The 20,617-nt window shown below is 43.0% G+C and overlaps 1 protein-coding gene across 1 annotated transcript in view; it reads left to right on the top strand.

The window, feature by feature from the left end:
• The window catches only part of LOC143987556 (sulfotransferase 6B1-like), a 60,200-nt gene extending 52,672 nt beyond the window's left edge, over positions 1 to 7,528 (top strand). Inside the window, exons 6-7 of the mRNA XM_077486358.1 lie at positions 1,306 to 1,462; positions 5,781 to 7,528. Coding sequence (XP_077342484.1) covers positions 1,306 to 1,462; positions 5,781 to 5,911 — 288 coding nt within the window. The 3' untranslated portion in view covers positions 5,912 to 7,528. The remainder of the gene's footprint in view (positions 1 to 1,305; positions 1,463 to 5,780) is intronic.
• The last annotated feature ends 13,089 nt before the right edge of the window (positions 7,529 to 20,617 follow it).

Genomic DNA, 20,617 nt, shown 5'->3' with positions numbered 1-20,617 from the left:
AGTTATTAGGTTTAGGGGGCAATCACTTTTTCACACAGGGCCATGATGGTTTGGATTTTTTTTCACCTTTAATAATAAACACCTTCATTGCATTTTGTGTTTACTTGTGTTGTCCTTGACTATTGTTTAAATTGGTTTGATGTTCCGAAACACTTAAGTGTGACAAACATGCAAAGGAACAGGAAATGAGGAAGGGGGCAAACACTTTTTCACACCACTGTATATATATATGGCTGAAATTGCAGCTCAATCTATAAAGTGTACAAGTGCACTAAAAAATGAATAAGCAAAATGATAAGCGCAACCTCTAAAGTGATAATGCAAATAGCAAGTAAACACGTGACTTGCTATTTGCATTATCACTTTAGAGGTTGCGCTTATCATTATTTTGCTTATTCATTTTTTAGTGCACTTGTACACTTTATAGATTGAGCTGCAATTTCAGCCATATATATATATATATATATATATATATATATATATATATATTGTGCTTTCGTTTTTGACATACAGTCCCTTTAGCTTAGTTTTCCACTATTGACACCAGGCACGCGCTAGAGATTCACTATTTTAAATATAAAATATGCATATGTGAACAGACACATAGAAAAAAAAAATATTTAAGGTTACAATAATCTTCAATAATCGAATATAAACATTAAAGGGTCATTCCACTTTTGTGTGAAAAAAAATAGCAAATAAAGAAAAAATAATATAACATATTCAATTGCGACACAAGTCATATTGTAATTGAATGTTATTAAACATGTTATTAAAAAAGTTTCCTTTTCAATCTGCAGCCGCTGTAAATTTCTGAAAATGCAATACAAAATGGCTACCTGGAGTTGTTCTGTACACAGAATGTGTACTGATCGCCCCCCAGAAACATAATTTCCTACTTGTGTAATTGGCTCACCAATTTTCCCAGAAGTCTGACTAAGATACAAGTCAAATTTGAGGCCTCCCCTGCACCAAAAATATCATTTTTGGTAAGATACTCCCAATAGGAACACGTCTAAAGGGATACAGGCCCTGCAGATTTCCTCACTAGTGCCCAGAAGGTGCACAGCTGTCTGATAATTATGAAACCACTCCCATTAGACCCACTCAGCACAGAGGAACAAGGGGATTTCTTCAGAATAACAAAAGGTGGGAATCTGCAACAAAGGTTGTTATAATCCTTGCAATGTACATAGATCACCCAGAGGGGAATGTTTTTTTTCTCAACAAAAGTGGAGTTACACTTTAAGAATTCTCATCATTCTATCATAAAAATATATATAATTTGTTTCTTTTCACTTTAAGGATTTTCCAACACAACTGAAAAAAATATCAGAATTTTTTGAACTTCCTTTGACAGAGGAGCAAATTTGCACAGTACAAAGTCGAACTTCTTTTACATCGATGAAAGAGAAATCTGAAGACACACATGGGAAGCTTGGCGATGCTTTCTTCAGAAAAGGTAGCAACAATTCTAAAATTGGCAGAGAATAGAATAATACATGGGCTGAGTTCCTAGATTTCAGTCTTTGCATCAGAGGATCTTTAACCGAATGTAAGGCTGGGTTCACACTGCTGCGGGGGGAGATCCGGATGTGATTCGCACAGCAAATCACATCCGATCTCCGTAGCACTGCGAGTTCAGCCATACAGATAGTATGGCTGAACTCGCAGCTGTCCCGCAGCAAACTCGCACAGGACCCTTTTTTGGGTCCGCAACGGAATCGGATCGCATGGGGGTTCACACCATGCGATCCGATTCCTGTGCGAGTCGGCAGATCGCACTGCGATATGCCGACGGATCTGGGGGTGTCATTAACATAACATTGACACCCCCAGCCGTCCGCATAGGGCAGTGTGAACTGCCGGCGGGAGGTGAGCGATGCGGGAAAACGCCGCGGATTCGCGGCGTTCCCTCATCGCAATAGTGTGAACCTAGCCTAAATGAGATAACATTTTTTGTTGTTATTAAATATGCAGGTGATGGTGATAATGTTACAGCTGAACTCCAAGCAGATATAAGCAACACAATTTAAGGCTAGGTTCACACTATTGCGATGCGGGAACGCCGCGAATCCGCGGCGTTTTCCCGCATCGCTCACCTCCCGCCGGCAGTTCACACTGCCCTATGCGGACGGCTGGGGGTGTCAATGTTATGTTAATGACACCCCCAGATCCGTCGGCATATCGCAGTGCGATCTGCCGACTCGCACAGGAATCGGATCGCATGGTGTGAACCCCCATGCGATCCGATTCCGTTGCGGACCCAAAAAAGGGTCCTGTGCGAGTTTGCTGCGGGACAGCTGCGAGTTCAGCCATACTATCTGTATGGCTGAACTCGCAGTGCTACGGAGATCGGATGTGATTTGCTGTGCGAATCACATCCGGTTCTCCCCCCGCAGCGGTGTGAACCCAGCCTAAAGCAGTTCTGTAGCATGGCCGGATCTAGGGGGGTGCTGGGGTGGGCTACACCTCTCCCCAGATTTCAGTTGTGCCCTCCCAACAGCGAACTGCACCCTCCCCCTTTCCTGTCTCCACCCCAGCCACTGTGCCCACCTGCTGAACCCCTCCCAGGGCTAGGGCACAGCTGGTGTAATGTGGAGGGGAAAGGGCATTAGTATCATCGCTAGCACTGGGCATCCAGGTACTGCCTGGCTGCAATCTCTGGCTCCTGCCTGATCTCTTCCCACCTGTCACACTGGTCAAACCGAGCCATGGAAACATCCCGAAGGCTTCTGCATATAATGGCCAGTGAAGAAAATGGAGGTGGATAAAAGTAGAGTGAATTAAAGAGGAGAGTAGCAAGGATGGGGATAAAGAATTTTCAGGGTGGATCAGCATGCACTTGTAGAGGAGGATCACAGAAGTAAAGAACAGTTACAGAGGATATGATGAGAGTGTCTGTGGATGGAGGATTGGGAGGGGGGGGGGGGGGGGTGGCTATAGGAGGATTTATGATGGTATTTGTACAAAAAGGGAGCAGGGATTGGGTGAAGAGGATAGGATCCATGCTTATGGGGGGTGGGGGGCTTGTAAGAGGATTTGTGCTAGAAGGAGGGGTTGTGGGTGCAGGGTATATGCTGGAAGGGAGGAGAAGAGGATGGATGTGGCAGTTGCACTAGAAAGGAGGGGGAGGATTTGTGTTGCGGTGCATAGGATCTGTGCTTGGAGGGGAATTTTGGGAAGGATGGTGTAAGTGGATTTGTGCTAGAGGTAGTGGGGGGGGTAGAAGGATTTATGGTCCCTCCCACTGTGCAGTTCACATCACACAGCACATTCCTGTGGGATTCATGTGCGTGCATGGTGTGAACCAGCCCTTAGGCACAATCTGTCCTCTGCGTCGCCTACTACAGACCTCTGACTCCTGCCTCACTACTCAACCTTTGCCTCACTTACTAATGAACCACTGCACTCTGTGTATCTTTAAGCTGTGGCCAATATTAAGCATAATGAAGGCCACACCCAATATTAGCAGCGGCACTTTCTTTTTCACAGGCAGTAGAGTCTAATGTGTTACCTTGCACACAGGCCTACTGTGTTCAGAAAACACCCTGATAGCCAACCTTACTTAGCAGGTGCAAAAGACATCATCTTGTGTCACTCTTGTTATCTGAGAATGGTGACCCCCCCTAGGAAAAAATACATTTACAGTGCCAAGTGTGTAGCTGGCTGCTATGTTGTAGTTCTGACATGTGGAATTCCCAGATCCAGAATCACAGCACAGTTGTAGTTGCTAGTTATACACTGTGCTGTGGCTGTGTGTAAGAGAATGCAATCTCAGCTATGTGCTGTAAGGGAAGAAGGAGATCTGCTACCCATGTCTAGGCTGTGTGCGGTGCAGGGATGAGAGATGGAGCTGTGCTGAGTGCCCTGCCCTTCTGATCCCATCCTCCTCCCTGTTGACCCCTGTCTTCCAGCCTGTGGACCCTATACACTGCCCCTCTGACCCCTGTCCTCCACCCTGCTGACCCCTGCCCTTCACCCTACTGACCCCATGTACACTGCCCTACAAATTAATGGCTTCTGCACACTGCCCTACAAACTGCTGACTTTCAAAACTCTGCCCTTCTGACATTTTTTACTGCACCCCCACATCAGACAGGCTAGATCCGTTCCTGTTCTGTAGACATCAATATATCCTCAAACTTTTATTTTAAAATACAATCAGTGTAGGCACCTGAATTTGAAGGGAGGAGTAGCACAAGATGGCAATCAGGTTTGTAGCAGTGCAAGGTGCATGTTGAAAAAAAAAAGGATAGAACAGAGTGACAGGGAGATAAGCTCATTGGCATGCTGCTTCTAATTTCACTGACAAGTCTTAGCCCCTGTACACACGGTCGGAGATTTCGACAACCAAATCCGTCGGATTTTGTCCGTCGGATCTTGTCCGAAACTGTTGCATACACACGGTCGGACTAAGTTGTTGAAAAATCCGATCTTTCAGAACGTGATGACGTAATTTTGTTACAATGGGACTACATTCAGGCTAGTAGCCAATAGCTTTGATGTAGGAATTTGATCTGAGCATGCGTGGCACTTGGTCCGATCAAAATTCTCTACACATGATCGGAGTATGTCCGATCGAACCAGTTGGTCGGAAAATATTTCCAACAAGTTGGAAAATTGGGTCCGACGGATATTCCGACGGAATCAGTCAGATGCATACCACAGATAGTCGGATTATCCGACGACACGGTCCGATAGGACACATTCTGACGGATTCTCCGATCGTGTGTACAAGGGCTTATAGTAGGTGTAGGGGTGTAGAGGAGACCTGTACATGAATATGAACCTGTAGCAGGAGGAGGATCAAGTCTCTTTTCCCGGCCAGGCAGGACTGTGCTGTACAAATGAGCTGCATAAATCTCACAAGTGGCTGGACAGAATTGCATCCAACAAGCCAGACACTTGGTAACATCCAAGAGTATAAATCCTCATTGGCTACATGGTCATATCAAGTTAAAAACATACTAGCACGTTTCGACTATTCTGAAAACGCGTTTGCCTGGATATTACCATATGGCCAATAAAAATTAATTCATAATTCAATCATTTGGAGGAGTTTGGAACCATTCACACATGAGCACTGTTGCTCTCCATATAGGTGAGCATCACGTCTCCGTTTTTTATGGCAGGTAAAACATCCATCTATCCATCCATCCATCTATCCATCCATCTATCCATCTATCTATCTATATATATATATTTCATCTCTATACTTAGCTGTTTACCTAGAGTTTAGTTTCAAAGTGACACTTTACCATCTTAAACAGGTTTCTTGCAAAAGAAAAGGTATTATACTTACAATTCTGGTGGCGCATTCCAATAAAATAATGTTTCATGTGCTGAATGCAAGGAGCCTTTATAGAATATTGAGCAGCTATAGTGATTTTAGAAAAATTGAAAAGTGATTTTTTTTTTCTGTAAAAAAAAAAAAGTGAAAGTAGTATCATAAATCAAAATGTATTTTTCTACACTGGGATCAAAACAGATAACGTATAAAAACAGAAGGGCAGAATAGGAAGACATTTTGATCAATACATTACATTACAATGTACATCAATACATTATAGCACACCACAGGTGCCCACGAGATACAGAACTAGGTACTGTATAGTGTTCACTGAGATGGTTTTACCTTGCCCCAATATCATTAGTACTATCACTGCAAATGACTTAAATAACACAGACAGCCCCGTTCCTACATAGGAATCGCCTCTCTCTCTCCTGTTTCATGATAATAAATCTACGAATCGTTTTTTTTTTCTTTTTTTAAAAAGGACAAATTGGAGACTGGAAGAACCTCTTCACTGAAGAACAGAGCAAAGAAGTGGATGCAAAATTCCAACAATATCTTGCAGGGACAAAATTGGGAGAATTGCTGAACTATACAAAATACTGCAAAATGTAGATATTCTAGAAAATGAATGATGTGTAAAGCTGAACCACGGGAATTAATTAAATAAAACACCAATGAATGCAGTTCTACTTGCTATCAGTCTCTTTAAATTAAATTACCTGAACAGCAGCACTAAGATTGAAAAGGGGGGGGGGGGGTTGTGACTAGGAGCCAATCAAGCCATTTTAGCTGGCAAGGAATACTCTGACAGGAGGAGAGAGCAAAGTGAATAGAGGAATGACTTATCGCTGTGCTCTGGTTCTTCCTTGTTCAATCACATGATGGGGACAGAGGGGTGACCAAACTGTAAAGCCTAAAGTGTTAGTAAAGAATAACTGTAACTATTTTAAAAAATGTTTTCTCTCCTACCCTCCTACCTAACCTGCACACCCTGATTTATTAAAAAATCTGTGTTCCTCTGTTTTTAAGTTTTTAGGGCCGGTTCACACTATTGCGATGAGAGAACCCTGAAAATCAACTGCTGGTTCCCACATAGCACCCGACATGCATGGCAGTTCACACTGACATATGCGAACTGCTGGGTAGTGTCATTATATGTTAACGACACCCCCATTTCAGCTTGCATATCGCACTGCGACCTGACAGATCGGACATGAATCGGATCGCATATGTGTGAACACACATGCGATCCGATTCTGGTCCGAACTGAAAAAAAGGTCCTATGCCTGTTTGCACCGAATGCGGTGTGATATCAGCCATACTATCTGTATGGCTGACATCACACCCGCACAGACATCGCATGTAATGTGAACAGCAGTGCGCTGCACATTACATGCAATGTCTGGCATCACAATAGTGTGAACTGGGGCTTAAAGAGGAAGTAAACCCTGATGGGTTTACTTCCTCTTTGTTTCCCTGCAAAGGTAAAGCATAATGGGCTACTATGCATGGCATAGTAGCCCCTTATGTGTCACTTACCTGACACATAAGCCAGCGATGTCACTGCTGTCCCCTCTTCCACGGAGCATCCATCTTCTTTTTGGGTATCGTGGCTCCGGCTCTGTGATTGGCCAGAGCCGCGATGACGTCAATCCCACGCATGCGCATGGGAGCCGCCACTAACAGCATATTGCTGTTAGCAGCGGCATGCTCAGTGCGCCTGCACACCACTGTCTGCGGCGCATGCGCTGTAGACAGCGGTGCCTGTCTTTTTGCAAATATCTTCTAAACTGTGTAGGTTTAGGAGATATTTCTTGCACCTACAGGTGAGCCTTAATCTAGGCTTATCTGTAGGTCAAAGTGGTCTGTAAGTGTTTACAACCACTTTAAGAATAGTTACAGTTAGCCTTATCTTCCACTTTAACTCCAGTAGAGAAAATCTAGTCCCAAACCAATCTGGCTGTGCTGTCTGGAAGCACTCTCTATATCTTAGGACTAGCTGCATAGATATACAAAGTCTTATGCAGGTAAATTTTTTTCATAACTCTATTTAATTGTGTATTTAACTTTTTACCTGGAGTTCAGCTTTAATCAATGTGTAACTACAATGATATATGATTCAGCAGGTTCCATATCTAATTTGAAGTATTCATTGATGAACTATAGTAAATGTATTTTAACATATCTGGATTGTTAACTGAAATTAAAAAAAATTAGAGAGATGTAAAATTAGTTGCGTTTTGCTTCAGTTTGGAAAATCAATATTAGAAACAATTTTACATAGAAATGTCTTGGCAATGTATTTTGTGGACATGCACCCTTTTCCCATGCCTAATCTCTATATTCTGCCCGAAGATCTTTATACCCAATAAGTGGTTTACTATAACCCACTGAATATATTAAAGTGGTTGTAAACCTTTACAAACCACTTTGACCTACAGGTAAGCCCAGGGCCGTTTTTAAGGCAGGGCAAACGGGGCAGCTGCCCTGGGCCCTGTCATTGTTATGGGGCTCAAAGCAGCTGCCTTATACTTGCCAACTATCCCTGTTTAAATTTCCTTGTCTCTTGCTGTGTCCAGATATCTCAGTGTGAAGTGCTGCTACTAATGCTGCCCAGCTCTGCCCTATTGTTGTGAACAGATGACTCACCTGCAGACCTGTGTTTACATGTAAATAACCTGCATTCATATGTAAATAGCAGCATAGATATGTCAGTAAAGGCGGCATCCATATGTATAGCATGACCCCTGGAGTGAGGAGATGATGTGCTGTAACCTCTAGCAACTAATCAGTGAGCTGTAATGTGTGCTGTAACCTCTAGCAACCAGTCATTGAGCGGTAATGATACACTGTAACCTCTAGCAACCAATCGCAATAGCTGTCTGATCTGATTCAGTAAACAGATTTTGAGTCTAGCTGTTATTTATTGTATGTCTCAGAGCAGATGGAGAGCAAAACTGCATGGGGGGGGGGGGGCCCAAGAAAAGTTTTGCCCAGGGTCCAATCAATATTAAAGACGGCCCTGGGTAAGCCTAGATTAAGGCTTACCTGTAGGTCCAAGAAAAATCTTCTAAACCTACACTGTTTAGCAGATATTTGCCAAAAGACAGGCACCGCTGTCTACGGCGCGCACTGAGCGCGCTGCTGTTAAAGGCGATATGCCGCGAGTGGCGGCTTCCGTGCGCATGCAAGGGAGTGACATCATCGTGGCTCTGTCGAATGACAGCGCCGGAGCAGTGAGACCCACCAAGAAGTTGGAGGCTCCGTACACAAGGGGACAGCAGTGACTTCGCTGGCTCCTGTGTCAGGTAAGTGACACATAATGGACTACTATGCGATACATAGTAGTCCATTATGCTTTACCTTTGCAGGGAATCAAAGAGGAAGTAAACCCATTAGGGTTTACTTCCCCTTTAAAGACCAAGTTCACCTTCTGGGAAAAATGATAAAGGAACATATTTTTGCAGAAAGAAAAATGCGCATTTATAATTTTTTCCTGAAGGATCCTGCAAAACATTAAACCAGTGATCAGTGGATAGTGGGTGCAATGTCAGGTTCCTGCAGACAAGCCCTAAAGCTTTCAGCGCCCTTCCAGTTCATTAAAGGAGAAGTATAGCAGACCATGGAGTCGGGAACCTCCAGATCCCTGCACCAACACCCTGCTCAGCCTCAGCCGCTGAGTGTCTGAACCGGCTGCCCCCACCCCCCTTAACAGCTAAGTGCTCCAATGAGCAAGGAGGGAGCAGAAAAGAGAGCTGTGACTGACAGTCTCCAGCTCTCTGCCCAAGGACCTCTGAGAACTGAGCGATTGGCAGTGTTCGATTGCTCGATTTCCAGGGTAGAGGCGGCAGGGGACAGGTAAAGCATCAGACCCATGCTGCATCCACCTACTTAAGTATAATTCAAGAAAAAAAAAAAAAAACATGCTTCTCTTTTAAAAACTACAAGCCACAGTGGAAGATGGGACTTGTAGTTTTTCCATTAACATGTTCCTGTGAATAGATGACACGGCTGTGCGGGTCAAGCTGTTTTCATCCAATGTCATGTGACAATGGGTGCAGAGAGAGGATCCTGTCAAGGAAAGGAGGGAGGATTGTGTGTGTGTGTGTGTGTGTATGTGTGTGTGTGTGGGGGGGGGGTGTTAAGGAGGACTTCTAAGAGCATGTTAGAGCATGTGTCCTTCACTCTAGGAACAAAAAATTAAATACAAATACTGTAGCTGCTGACTTTTAATAAAAAGGCACTTACCTGTTCCAGTTCCTCGCTAGTCTGGTATCTTAATGTGGGAGGGGAGCTGTGACCCCTTGCAGCTTCCCACTGCACATGTGCGAGCCACTCTGTGCTTTGTGAAAGGTCCCACAGCCTACTGAGACCTGTGACATGTCCCAAGATGCTGCGACCTGTATACTTAACTATTCTGAAGGCGCTTTGGTCCAGTCACAAGATTGGTTCCCAGCGCTGGCTTCAGCATAAAGTAAGGACAGCCGGCAAAAGATGCCTCAAAATAAGCCTATGAGTGGTGTTACCATCCAGGCTCTGCAATTGCTGGTGGAGATCTTTCTTCTTCACTGAAGCCGGAGCTGGGACCAGATCGTGTGACCGCACCGGAGCACCCTCAGCAAAGGTAAGTAGACAGATCTTTCCTTTATTGGGGAGATATAACTGGGTTGGGAGTAGATTTAAATATAGTTAGTGTTTGGCTGAACTTTCACTTTACCAAATGAGAATAAAATTAAATCTTTAGCTGATGGCACACAATTGGATTATCCAAGGTACTCAGTAATTAACACATATTGCAATATGATCTCTTCATGACAAATGCAAAAGAAATCTTAACTCCTGAAACCAGTTTTAAAACTTTGACATGGGTTAGTAAAACTATACAGTAGATATCATTGCCAACTATGTAATTTATCCAGGTGAATTATACCTGTTTTCTTTCCCAAGATATATATATATATATATATATATATATATATATATATATATATATATATATATATATATATATATATATATATATATTATTTATTTCAGGTACTTACTTTATCAGCACTTTCAGAATTCAGAAGTACTGTATGTGGGGGGCACTTATTAAACCTTTGCTGCCAGCGTCTGCTGGACTTTATAGAGTTACTGAATGCCGGATGTTTCCTGTAGATTTTCTGATCATGTGATCACTGTGATTGGCTGTGTCAAGAAGGTCAGCCCAGCCATCTGTCCGCTCCTGAAGGTTCGGGCCGCAAAGCCCCTGTTATGAGTGTCTGTCGGCGCACGCGGGTGCGCGCTAACGCAGGTGGGCGCACGCGGGTGCGCGCTAACGTAGGTGGGCGCGCGCGGGAGCGCGCCGTGACGGCTCTTGGCGCTAAAGGGGTTACTTAAAGGGATCTGTTGCCTTGCCTCCTTGCTGTCCGGTCTACAGCGTTCCTGTCGTGACCCCTCTGCTCCTGCTTACTACTTGTTCGTTCCTGTGACCCGGCTTGCCCTGACGACCACTTGTTTGCTGCCTGCCTCCGACCCCGGCTTGTCTGACGATTCTTCTGCCTGCTGATTCGGTACCTACCTGCCTGCCTGTTCCTGACCCGGCTTGTTCACCACTTCGTCCAGTCTGCTGTCTGCTGTCCCTCTACGGTGCCAGTCTTCCAGTATCCTGCCTTACCTGCTTACGGGTCTGTCGTGAGAAGCCGTACTACAGAACACCTTCCCGGCTGCTCCAGCGTGTGCATCTTCTGCTGATCTCATCGCCTGCTGGTCGCTGTTCCTGCTGCATCTGCTCCTCTCCAGTACCCGGAGCTTGACACCTGTGTCCTGCTCGGCACTTGTGCCCCTTCCGCGCTCTAGAACCTCTGTCTCCTCTACCAGGAGTTCCTGAGCCGGAGGAATACAAGTAGCCGCTCCCAGCATCCGTGGGCTCAACCACCAGGTACGTGACAGGCTGTCACAGTGAGCATATGATCAAGAGCTCACCCCACCAAATATAAACAGTAACTTGGCAGCTTGGTCAATGTGGTGGGAGCACAAAGTGAGCATGTACATTTTTGGAAAAATATCAAAGCTTTCCATTAATTCCACAGACACTTACCTTACTGTCCTCATCAATGTTTCCAAACGTATCCATTGCTTCTGCTTTACTTCCTGGTCAGACTTTAGGTCATGACACAGGAAGGAGTTGACCAGCTGACCTCATTAGCACACACCCTGCATCATCTTCCCTCCTACCTACCCAGCCTCAGCTGCATGTTTTTTAAATGAAATGCATTCAATCAGTGATCACCCTTCTCACTAAATACACAATCTACAATCAGATTGCATAGTGTATGGCCATCTTCACACAAGTACATAGGAAGGAGAGGACAGAAACACTCAACTGTCAAGCCCTATTCACATCTTTGCATAGCATGAACTCGCATTCCCACATGCGTTTTTTTGGAGGGGGTTTAAGTGCGGGGTAGACGTTTTGGAGCGTTTTCTTGCTAAATATATTTATTGAGTTTTCACAAAGGAAAATAAAAGAATATCATGCATGGATACATAACATACATTCAAAATGTTTTACATTATAATAGTAAGTTTAGAACTATCTTACAACTGTGTATATTATATACACACTGTAAATTAACGACGTAAGAATGAAGATATTGATTAAAAAATCTGACTAAATATCATTGTGAAGTTGTAAGATAAGCAGCATAAAAAAGAGAGATATAGAATGAGTATCCCTATATTATATATTGTATATAAAAAGAAAAGGATAAATGCCTGGTATATCACATCGTAACATACCAGCCTAATGAGAGAGAAGCTTAAAATAAATGTAGCGCACTACTCCCTTGGGAGCTGCAAATTTGTTAATTTTCCCACTGACCATCCCAGACATTTGGGGCTACCCTTACCTCTGAAACTTCGAGTTCCATGCTTGCAATAAGACAACCCACTGTTTTGTAAGTAAATATAAGAATACGTTTACTGAATTAAGCACAAGCACAAGAATTTTACTAGAACAGGTATAAACAGTGGTTACAATAATTACACTGCCACACAAACATAATGCAGCAATGCAATGAATATTCACAATTTCTTCAGTATAAAAGGTTTGTTTGACCAACCCCGGTACCTGCATCTCTAAGTGGGACCAATGCTCAGAGTAGCAATGCCTTGACTCTGGGCACCTTCCCACTTCCAGCGCACCATAATAGACACAGAAATGCAAAGTTATCTACACCACACAATACAATGGCTAAGGAGCTCCCCCTGCTTTATAATGCAGTCCTTCTTATTGTGACTGAACGTAAGGCCTTACAATAAAAGATGTAGTCTTTGGTCTTCTGTCTTTTGCTAGCTATTGTATTGAGGTGATTGTAATCCAAAGGTTTTTTCAAACAAAGAATAGTAATGAGTATTGAAATTGTTCCTATGATGTAGCCCACTTATAACTGCCTCCTGTGTAGTTGTCTCCATATCACACAGTATCAGTTCTCAGTGGAGTACAGGCTTCAGGCCTGCTTGAACTCAGTCTAATAGTGTGAGACCTCCTCTGCGGGACTACAGGTCCCAGCGACACTGTGGTCTGAGTCTAAGTGTGTAAAAGTGCTTTAAGAATTATGGGTGGCAGCCCTCTCACCAAACCAGGCCTGGAAGAATAGGAAGCTCCAGTTGTCTCAGTCCTGCTTCAAGCCAGCACCGTCACGTTGCTTCTGTTCCACAAGATGACCGAGACCCTCCGAATGGCTCCGTTAGATGTCTCTGCATCCTTCCCAATCCGGAAACCCTGTCTCTTCAGCACACAGGTATGAGGAAGAGTCGCTGGTTGTTTCGCTCCGCAATTGTTGTCGGCCACTCTCTCTGGAACACCTCCTCACAGATCCTTGTAGGCAGGCCACGCATCCAGAAGAGAAAGAATATGGCCACCCAGGGCTTTTTATATCCTACCCAGCATGCAATTCAGTACTTAGTGTTCATGGGTAGGTTAGTTAGCATTGTGGGTAGTCAGTCCCTGTATGATGTAAACAATTGATTCACTTCCTGTAATGTTTCTCTTATGTTCATCAACAGAAATAGACAAAGTCCCTTCCACCTTTAGACCACTAGATGGTGCCAAATAGCAATTTAAAGCATTGTCCATAATTTAACATTGCCTGGCAGAAATATCAGCGCTACATAAACAAAAAGAAAATAATAAATCATCATCAAAAGAAAATAACATAACAAAGAAGGGGTGGTATCCTGGCTTATGGTAGATATACTCATTTAATTGATAAATATACTATGTAGCCTAGTGTGGTAGCAACAAAGATTGGTCAAAATCAGTGGGGAAGTAGTGTTTAACCCTTGGTTGTCAAATCTTGCAGAATGTATTGATCTTATTCTCATCAATGTTTTGGAACGTTTTCACTCATCACACATAAATCCTGAATGGGCTGCCCTACACGCAACAATAGCACCAAGGAAGCCTCAGAACTTTTTTTTAGAGCGCAGCATGGTGTGTTTTTTACTGTGATTCTTGGTGCAGTGCATTTATGAAATGCAAGAAAATGCACAGATATGACTGGAGCCTCATTGTTCTTGTATAAACATACCAATTTCACTTTCAGGCCCCATTCAAACCTAACATAGTCACACTTTGTGGCTCGTTTTTCCTGTGACACGTATAGAGCAGCCTGTTGATTTCAATTGGCTGCGCTACATGTGCCTTATGGACATTTTGGCATTTTGTGGGTTGCGTACTCGTTTTCCCACATGGCAAAATGTGTGGTTGCTTCTGTGTTTGGAGCGGCCTTAATGATTAATGGCACTGAAAGCGCAACTAGTAATTTTAGGTGTATAAAGGTGGCCATACACTATACAATATTATTGCTGCACCAAAAATCACAGTAAAAAAAAGCTCCACTCTAAAAAAAGTTCTGAAGCTTCTCTGGGGCGATTGTTACATGTAGCCCATTCAGGCGGATGGGCTGCCCTATGTGTGATGAGTGAAAATGCTCCGAAACACCCCCCACCCCCCTAAAAAAAACAAAAACAAAAAACGCATGTGGGAATGCGAGTTCCTGCTATGCAGAAATGTGAATGGGGCTTGACAGCTGAGTGTTTCTGTCCACTCTTTCCTATATATACTTGTATAAAGATGGCCATACACTGTGCAATCTGATTGTAGATTGGGAATTTAGTGAGAAAGGAGATCACTGATTGATTGCATCTCATGTAAAAGATGTGCAGCTGAGAGTGGGTGGATAGGTAGGAGGGTAGATGATGCAGAGTGTGTGCTAATGAGGTCAGCTGGTCAACTCCTTCCTGTGTCATGACCTAAAGTCTGATCAGGAAGTAAGGCAGAAGCAAAGGATACGTGATGAGGACAAGTGAAGTAATTGTCTGTAGAATTAATGGAAAGCTTTGATATGTTTGCAACAAAAGTACAGTAATGCAACATTGGTACATAGGGGAGCTGAAATTTAGAAGGAAAAAAATTGAACAAAGTTGAACGTGTCCTTTAAAGCCCACTCATTGCACTGCCAAATATATGCATTACACCGTTGAGAAATTGATAAAGTAGTTACATACCAAATAAGGTGTAATTTGCATGCAAAAATGTTAACAGCAATATTTGAGTCTGTTTTGTGACCAAAGTGGCAATATTAACTCTATATTGTAGTGTGGCCAAATAGTGAATAGCTGTCTCTTTTCTCTGTTGTGAGCACTAATTTAATGATAAAATATAACCTCAGAACTGTGGCAGAATTAAGCAGCACTTTATATATATATATCTATATATCTATCTATATATATATATATATATATATATATATATATATATATATATATATATATATATATATATATATATATATATATATATATTTATTTATTATTATTTATTTCAGGTACTTATATAGCGGCGTTAACTTACGCAGCAATTTACATATACATTGTACATTCACATCAGTCCTATATATATATATATATATATATATATATATATATATATATATATATATATATATATATATATTGTGTATTTATATAGTAGTCATTTTCATAGCAGCTAAAATATTACCCAAATTGCATACATGAAACAAATCTGTCCCAAACTTGCATGATCAGCGAGCCTTCTGATGAGGTCACACAAGAAGATGGTCTCCTGGGACCAAGCAGAGGCAGAATTCTGCAAGGATTCTACAGGACAACTCTGGATCTGCTGGGAGGTAATTAACTGAAATGTTCAGAACCTGCAACAAGGTAGGTGGGAGTTTTGAAAAAAAATGGGGGGAAGGTGGAGATTCACTTTAAAGTGGTTTTAAAGTTAGTGTTTTGTTACCTTAAAGTGATACTAAAGGATCGTTTTGTATTTTTTTTAAAATAATAAACATGTCATACTTACCCCCACTGTGCAGCTCGTTGTGCACAGAGTGGACCAGAACATCCATTTCTGGGGTCCCTCACTGGCTCTTGCGGCTCCTCCCCACGTTAGATAACCCCCTTGGAGAAGCACTCTCCCAAGGGGGTTACCTTGCAGTCAGGCTCCCGAGTCCAGCATTCAGCATCCACAGAGGCCAAATGCAGGACTCGGCCCCACCTCCTGGCGCCTGCGTCATTGGATTTGATTGACAGCAGCAGGAGCCAATGGCTGCGCTGCTATCAATCTATCTGGTCATGAGCTGGAAACCCGTGGAGAGAGGGATGGCAGGGTCAATGGAAACTCAGGGCTCAGGTAATTAAAACAGGGGGCTAGTGGGCCGGTGACTGCAAGGTGTTTTTCCACCTTAACCGCTTGCCAAGCGCCACACTAACATTTATGTCGGCAGAATGGCACGGACAGGCAAATGGCCGCACATGTAGGCCCCTTTAAATTCGCCACCATGTGGTCACACATGCCGCAAGCTCCATGAGTGGGATCAATATACCCGCGATTGTCGCACGGAGAGGAAGAATGGGGAAATGCTGATGTAAACAAGCATTTCCCCGTCCTGCCTAGTGACACTGATCACCGCTCCCTGTAATCAGGAGCGGTGATCAGTGTTGTGTCACATGTAAACCCCTCCCTCCTACAGTTAGAATCACTCCCTAGGACACACTTAACCCCTGCAGCGCCCCTCCTGGTTAACCCCTTCACTGCCAGTCACATTTATACAGTAATCAATGGTCCCAAAATAGCATCAAAAGTCTCTGATTTGTCCGTCATAATGTCGCAGTCACGAAAAAAAATAGATGTTCGTTGCCATTACTAGTAAAAAAAAATTATTAGGAAAAATGCCATAAAGCTAACCCCTATTTTGTAGACGCTATAACTTTTGCACACACCAATCAATTATTTTACCAAAAATATGTAGAAGAATACGTATCAGTCTAAATTTATATATATATATATATATATATATATATATATATATATATATATATATATATATTATTTTTTTTTGGGGGGGGGAATATTTATTATAGCAAATAGTAAAAAAGAATGTGTTTTTTTCAAAACTGTCGCTCTTTTTTTGGTTATAGCGCAAAAAATCAAAACCACAGAGGTGATCAAATGCCTCCAAAAGAAAACTCTATTTGTGGGGAAAAAAGGACATCAATTTTGTTTGGGAGCCATGTCGCACGACCGCACAATTGTCAGTTAAAGCGACGCAGTGCTGAATAGCAAAAAAAGTGCTCTAGTCTTTGGCCAGCCACATGGTCCGGGGATTAAGTGGTTAATGCATAGGATGCATTAAGGTGAAAAAACACAAGCCTTTACAACCCCCTTAATGCAATAACTGCATCAAGGTAAAAAAAAAGAAAAAAACCTTGCCTCTAACTGTCCCTTCCCCTCACCTCTTTCCGGAACACTTGTGCCGCGTACACATGACCGGACTTTCCAGCAGACTAGGTCCGATGGTCTTCCCGATGGACTTTTCAGCGGAGTTCTGACGGACTTGCTCACACATGAACGGATTAAGTCTGTTCGAAAGTCCGTTTGTTTTGAACATGATAAGGTAAGACGGGACTAAAAAAGGAAGTTTAATAGCCAGTAGCCAATAGCTTCCCTTGCATTGTATTTGGTCCGTCGGTCCAGCATACAGAGGAAAGGTTTTCCCGATAGGAATTGAGTCCGTCGGACAGATTTGAAACATGTTCTATTTCTAGGTCCGTCTGATTTTTTTCATGGAAAACGATCGGATTAGCCCACACACGATCGGAATGTCCAACGGAATGATTCCGTCGGACCTAGTCTGCTGGAAAGTCAGGCCGTGTGTACACGGCATTACCTGACTTTCAGGCTCCAGCACTGTTTTGTCTGCAGTGCTGCTGCTCTCTGTTTCTTGTTTCACAGGACACATTAAGAGTAGCAGAAGCTATAGGCTCTTGCTGCTGTTAGTCAAATCCTGTGAAGAGGGAGTGGGGAGCATAGCGGAGTCATGCTGTGTGTGTCTATGGATGCACACAGCCCAGCTCAGGAGCGCACCAGCACGGGCGCCCCTCTCGGAACATGGCTTACTGAGGAAAGGAGGAGCAGACCATCTCCCCTCTGTTTTCACTGCGAATTTCACATATGGTTCAGATGCTAATTTACGGAGCCGGTGGCCACTGGTGTCTTTGACAAGTGCTGGTCGTGAAGGAGCGGACCAGGAAGCTGGTCACCACGTCCTTAACAACGGATGACTCATCAACTCCCCACTGACAGCCGAATGTAAAAAAAAAATCATTGCCGGTGATGTTTCGAATAGTGTCCCCCATCGGATAGTGTCCGCCCTGTACTGTGTTTGCGCAGTATGGAGAACAAGGAGAGTCCAGGTTCAAGCCCCACCATCCAAGTGGACATAAAAAAATTGCTGAGCAAAGCGAGGCCGTCCCCGAAGTGTGGCGAGGGAAGTGAGCCCGCAAGGGGCCCGGTTACCATGTGCTACCGTATGTCCACTTGGATGGTGGGGCTTGCACCTGGACTTTTCTTCTGAGACTTTCAGAGTCTCCTTCTCCTCCGTACTGCGCAAGCGCTGAGCATGCGTAGTATGGGGCGGTCACTATCCAATGGCCGGACAGTTTTTGACAGAACACCGGCAATAAAAATTTGAGGAAAAATGAGGGCCCCCCCCCAATACAGACCACCAGGTCATTTCAGGCCTGATACAGATTGTAAGGGAAACTAGCACCAATTTTTTTTTTTAAATGGCGTGAGGTCCCCCCAAATCCATAACAGTCCCATAGGTAGGGATGAGCCGAACACCCCCCGGTTCGGTTCGCACCAGAACTTGCGAACGACCCCCGCGTTCGAAACGAACGTTAGAACCCCATTGAAGTCTATGGGACTCGAACGTTCGAAATGGAAAGTGCTAATTTTAACGGCTAATATGCAAGATAGTGTCCTAAAAAGGGTTTGGGGACCTGCCTCCTGCCTCAGGGGACATGGGTCACTGCAAAAAAAAGTTTTAAAAACTGCCGTTTTGGCGGGAGCACTGATTTTAATGACGATTAAAGTGAAAAAAAAAGGTGAAATATTCCTTTAAATATGGTGCCTGGGGGGTGTCTGTAGTATGCCTGTGAAGTGCCACGTGTTTCCCGTGTTTGGAACAGTCCCTGCACAAAATGACATTAAACGGAAATAACACCATTTAAAACTGCTTGCGGTTTTAATGTTATATCTGGTTCCTGCAATATGGTTGAAAATCATTCAGAAAAATGGCATGGGTAGCCCTCTCTGCCCATTACCAGCCTATTTGGGTCTTGTACGCATATTAAGGGGAACCCCGTACCCATATTAAAAAAAGGAAATGCATGTGGCCCCCAGGCTCTATATACTCAGAACAGCAGTATACAGGCGGTGCAAACAAGACAGGGACTGTGTAGGTTTGTTTTGTTAAGTTGAATCTGTTTGTAATTTTCAACCGGTACATTTTTAAAGTGTAGCTCCAGTCAAACAAACTATTTTTAAGCTTTTTGGAAAACATAGGGAAGGGTTATCACCCCTGTATAATTTGTTTTGTCGTCCATCTTTTTTCATCTCACTTGCTGCTGTCTCCTTGCGTTTGCAAGTAGGAGATGTTTGTAAGTTGGATGTTTGAAAGTAGGAGCCTGCCCTATATTATAGCGGTATGTACTGGGTACAGAGCACGCAGACAGCACGCACTCTCCTAACACTACTGACTGCAAGCTCTATTATTAACCACTTGACCACTGGGCACTTAAACACCCTTAATAACCAGACCAATTTTCAGCTTTCGGTGCCCTCACATTTTGAATGACAATTACTCAGTCATGCAACACTGGACCTATAGGAAATGTTTGTCCTTTTTTTCACACAAATAGAGCTTTCTTTTGGTGGTATTTAATCACCTCTCAGTTTTTTATTTTTTGTGCTATAAAAGAAAAAAGACCGAAAATTCTGCGAAAAAATGAATTTTTCTTCGTTTCTGTTATAAAATTTAGCAGATTAGTAATTTTTTCTTCATAAATTTTGGCCAAAATTCATACTACTACATATCTTTGGTAAAAATAAGTACAAATTGGTGGATATTATTTGGTCTTTGTGAAAGTTATAGAGTCCACAAGCTATGGTGCCAATATCTGAAAATTGATCACACCTGAAGTACTGACGGCCTATTTCCTTTTTTTTTTTTTTTTTTTCCACAAAATTGTCATATTATCAGGTTATTTCACACACACAGCATATGCATACCAAAAGACCCTGGAGAATACAATGGTGGTCGTTGCAAATTTTTATCTCACACGGTATTTGCACAGCAATTTTTCAAACGTGTTTTTTGGGGGGAAAAAACTGTTTTGTGCTTAAAAAACAAACAAAAAAAACAGTAAAGTTAGCCCAATGTTTGCATAAAGTGAAAGATGAAGTTATGCTGAGTAAATAGATATCAAACATGTCACTCTTCAAAATTGCACATGCCCGTGGAATGGCGCCAAACGTCGCTACTTAAAAAATCCCCATAGGCGACGCTTAAATTTTTTTTTACTGGTTACATGTTTTGAGTTGCAGAGGAGGTCTAGGACTAGAATTATTGCTCTCGCTCTAACGTTCTCGGCGATACCTCACATGTGTGGTTTGAACACCGTTTTCATATGTGGGCGGGGCTTACGCATGCGTTCGCTTCTGCATGCGAGCACATGGGGACATGGGCGCTTTAAATTTCTTTTTTTTTTTTTTTATTGTTCATTTTACTTTATTTATTTTAGTTTGACATTTTTTCCCCCAAAAATATATTTTTGATCACTTTTATTCCTATTACAAGGAATGTAAACATCCCTTGTAATAGGAATATGGGGTGACAGGTCCTGTTTACAGTGAAATCTGGGGGTCAATATGACCCCACATCTCACCTCTAGGCTGGGAAGCCT

The sequence above is a fragment of the Lithobates pipiens genome, unplaced genomic scaffold (genome assembly GCF_037356315.1).
Source record: "Lithobates pipiens isolate NorthernLeopardFrog02 unplaced genomic scaffold, aLitPip1_a1.2 Scaffold_18, whole genome shotgun sequence".
In the NCBI taxonomy this organism is placed as follows: domain Eukaryota; kingdom Metazoa; phylum Chordata; class Amphibia; order Anura; family Ranidae; genus Lithobates; species Lithobates pipiens.
Note: the sequence above shows the minus strand (reverse complement) of the source record. Positions and strands in the feature narration are given on the sequence as shown.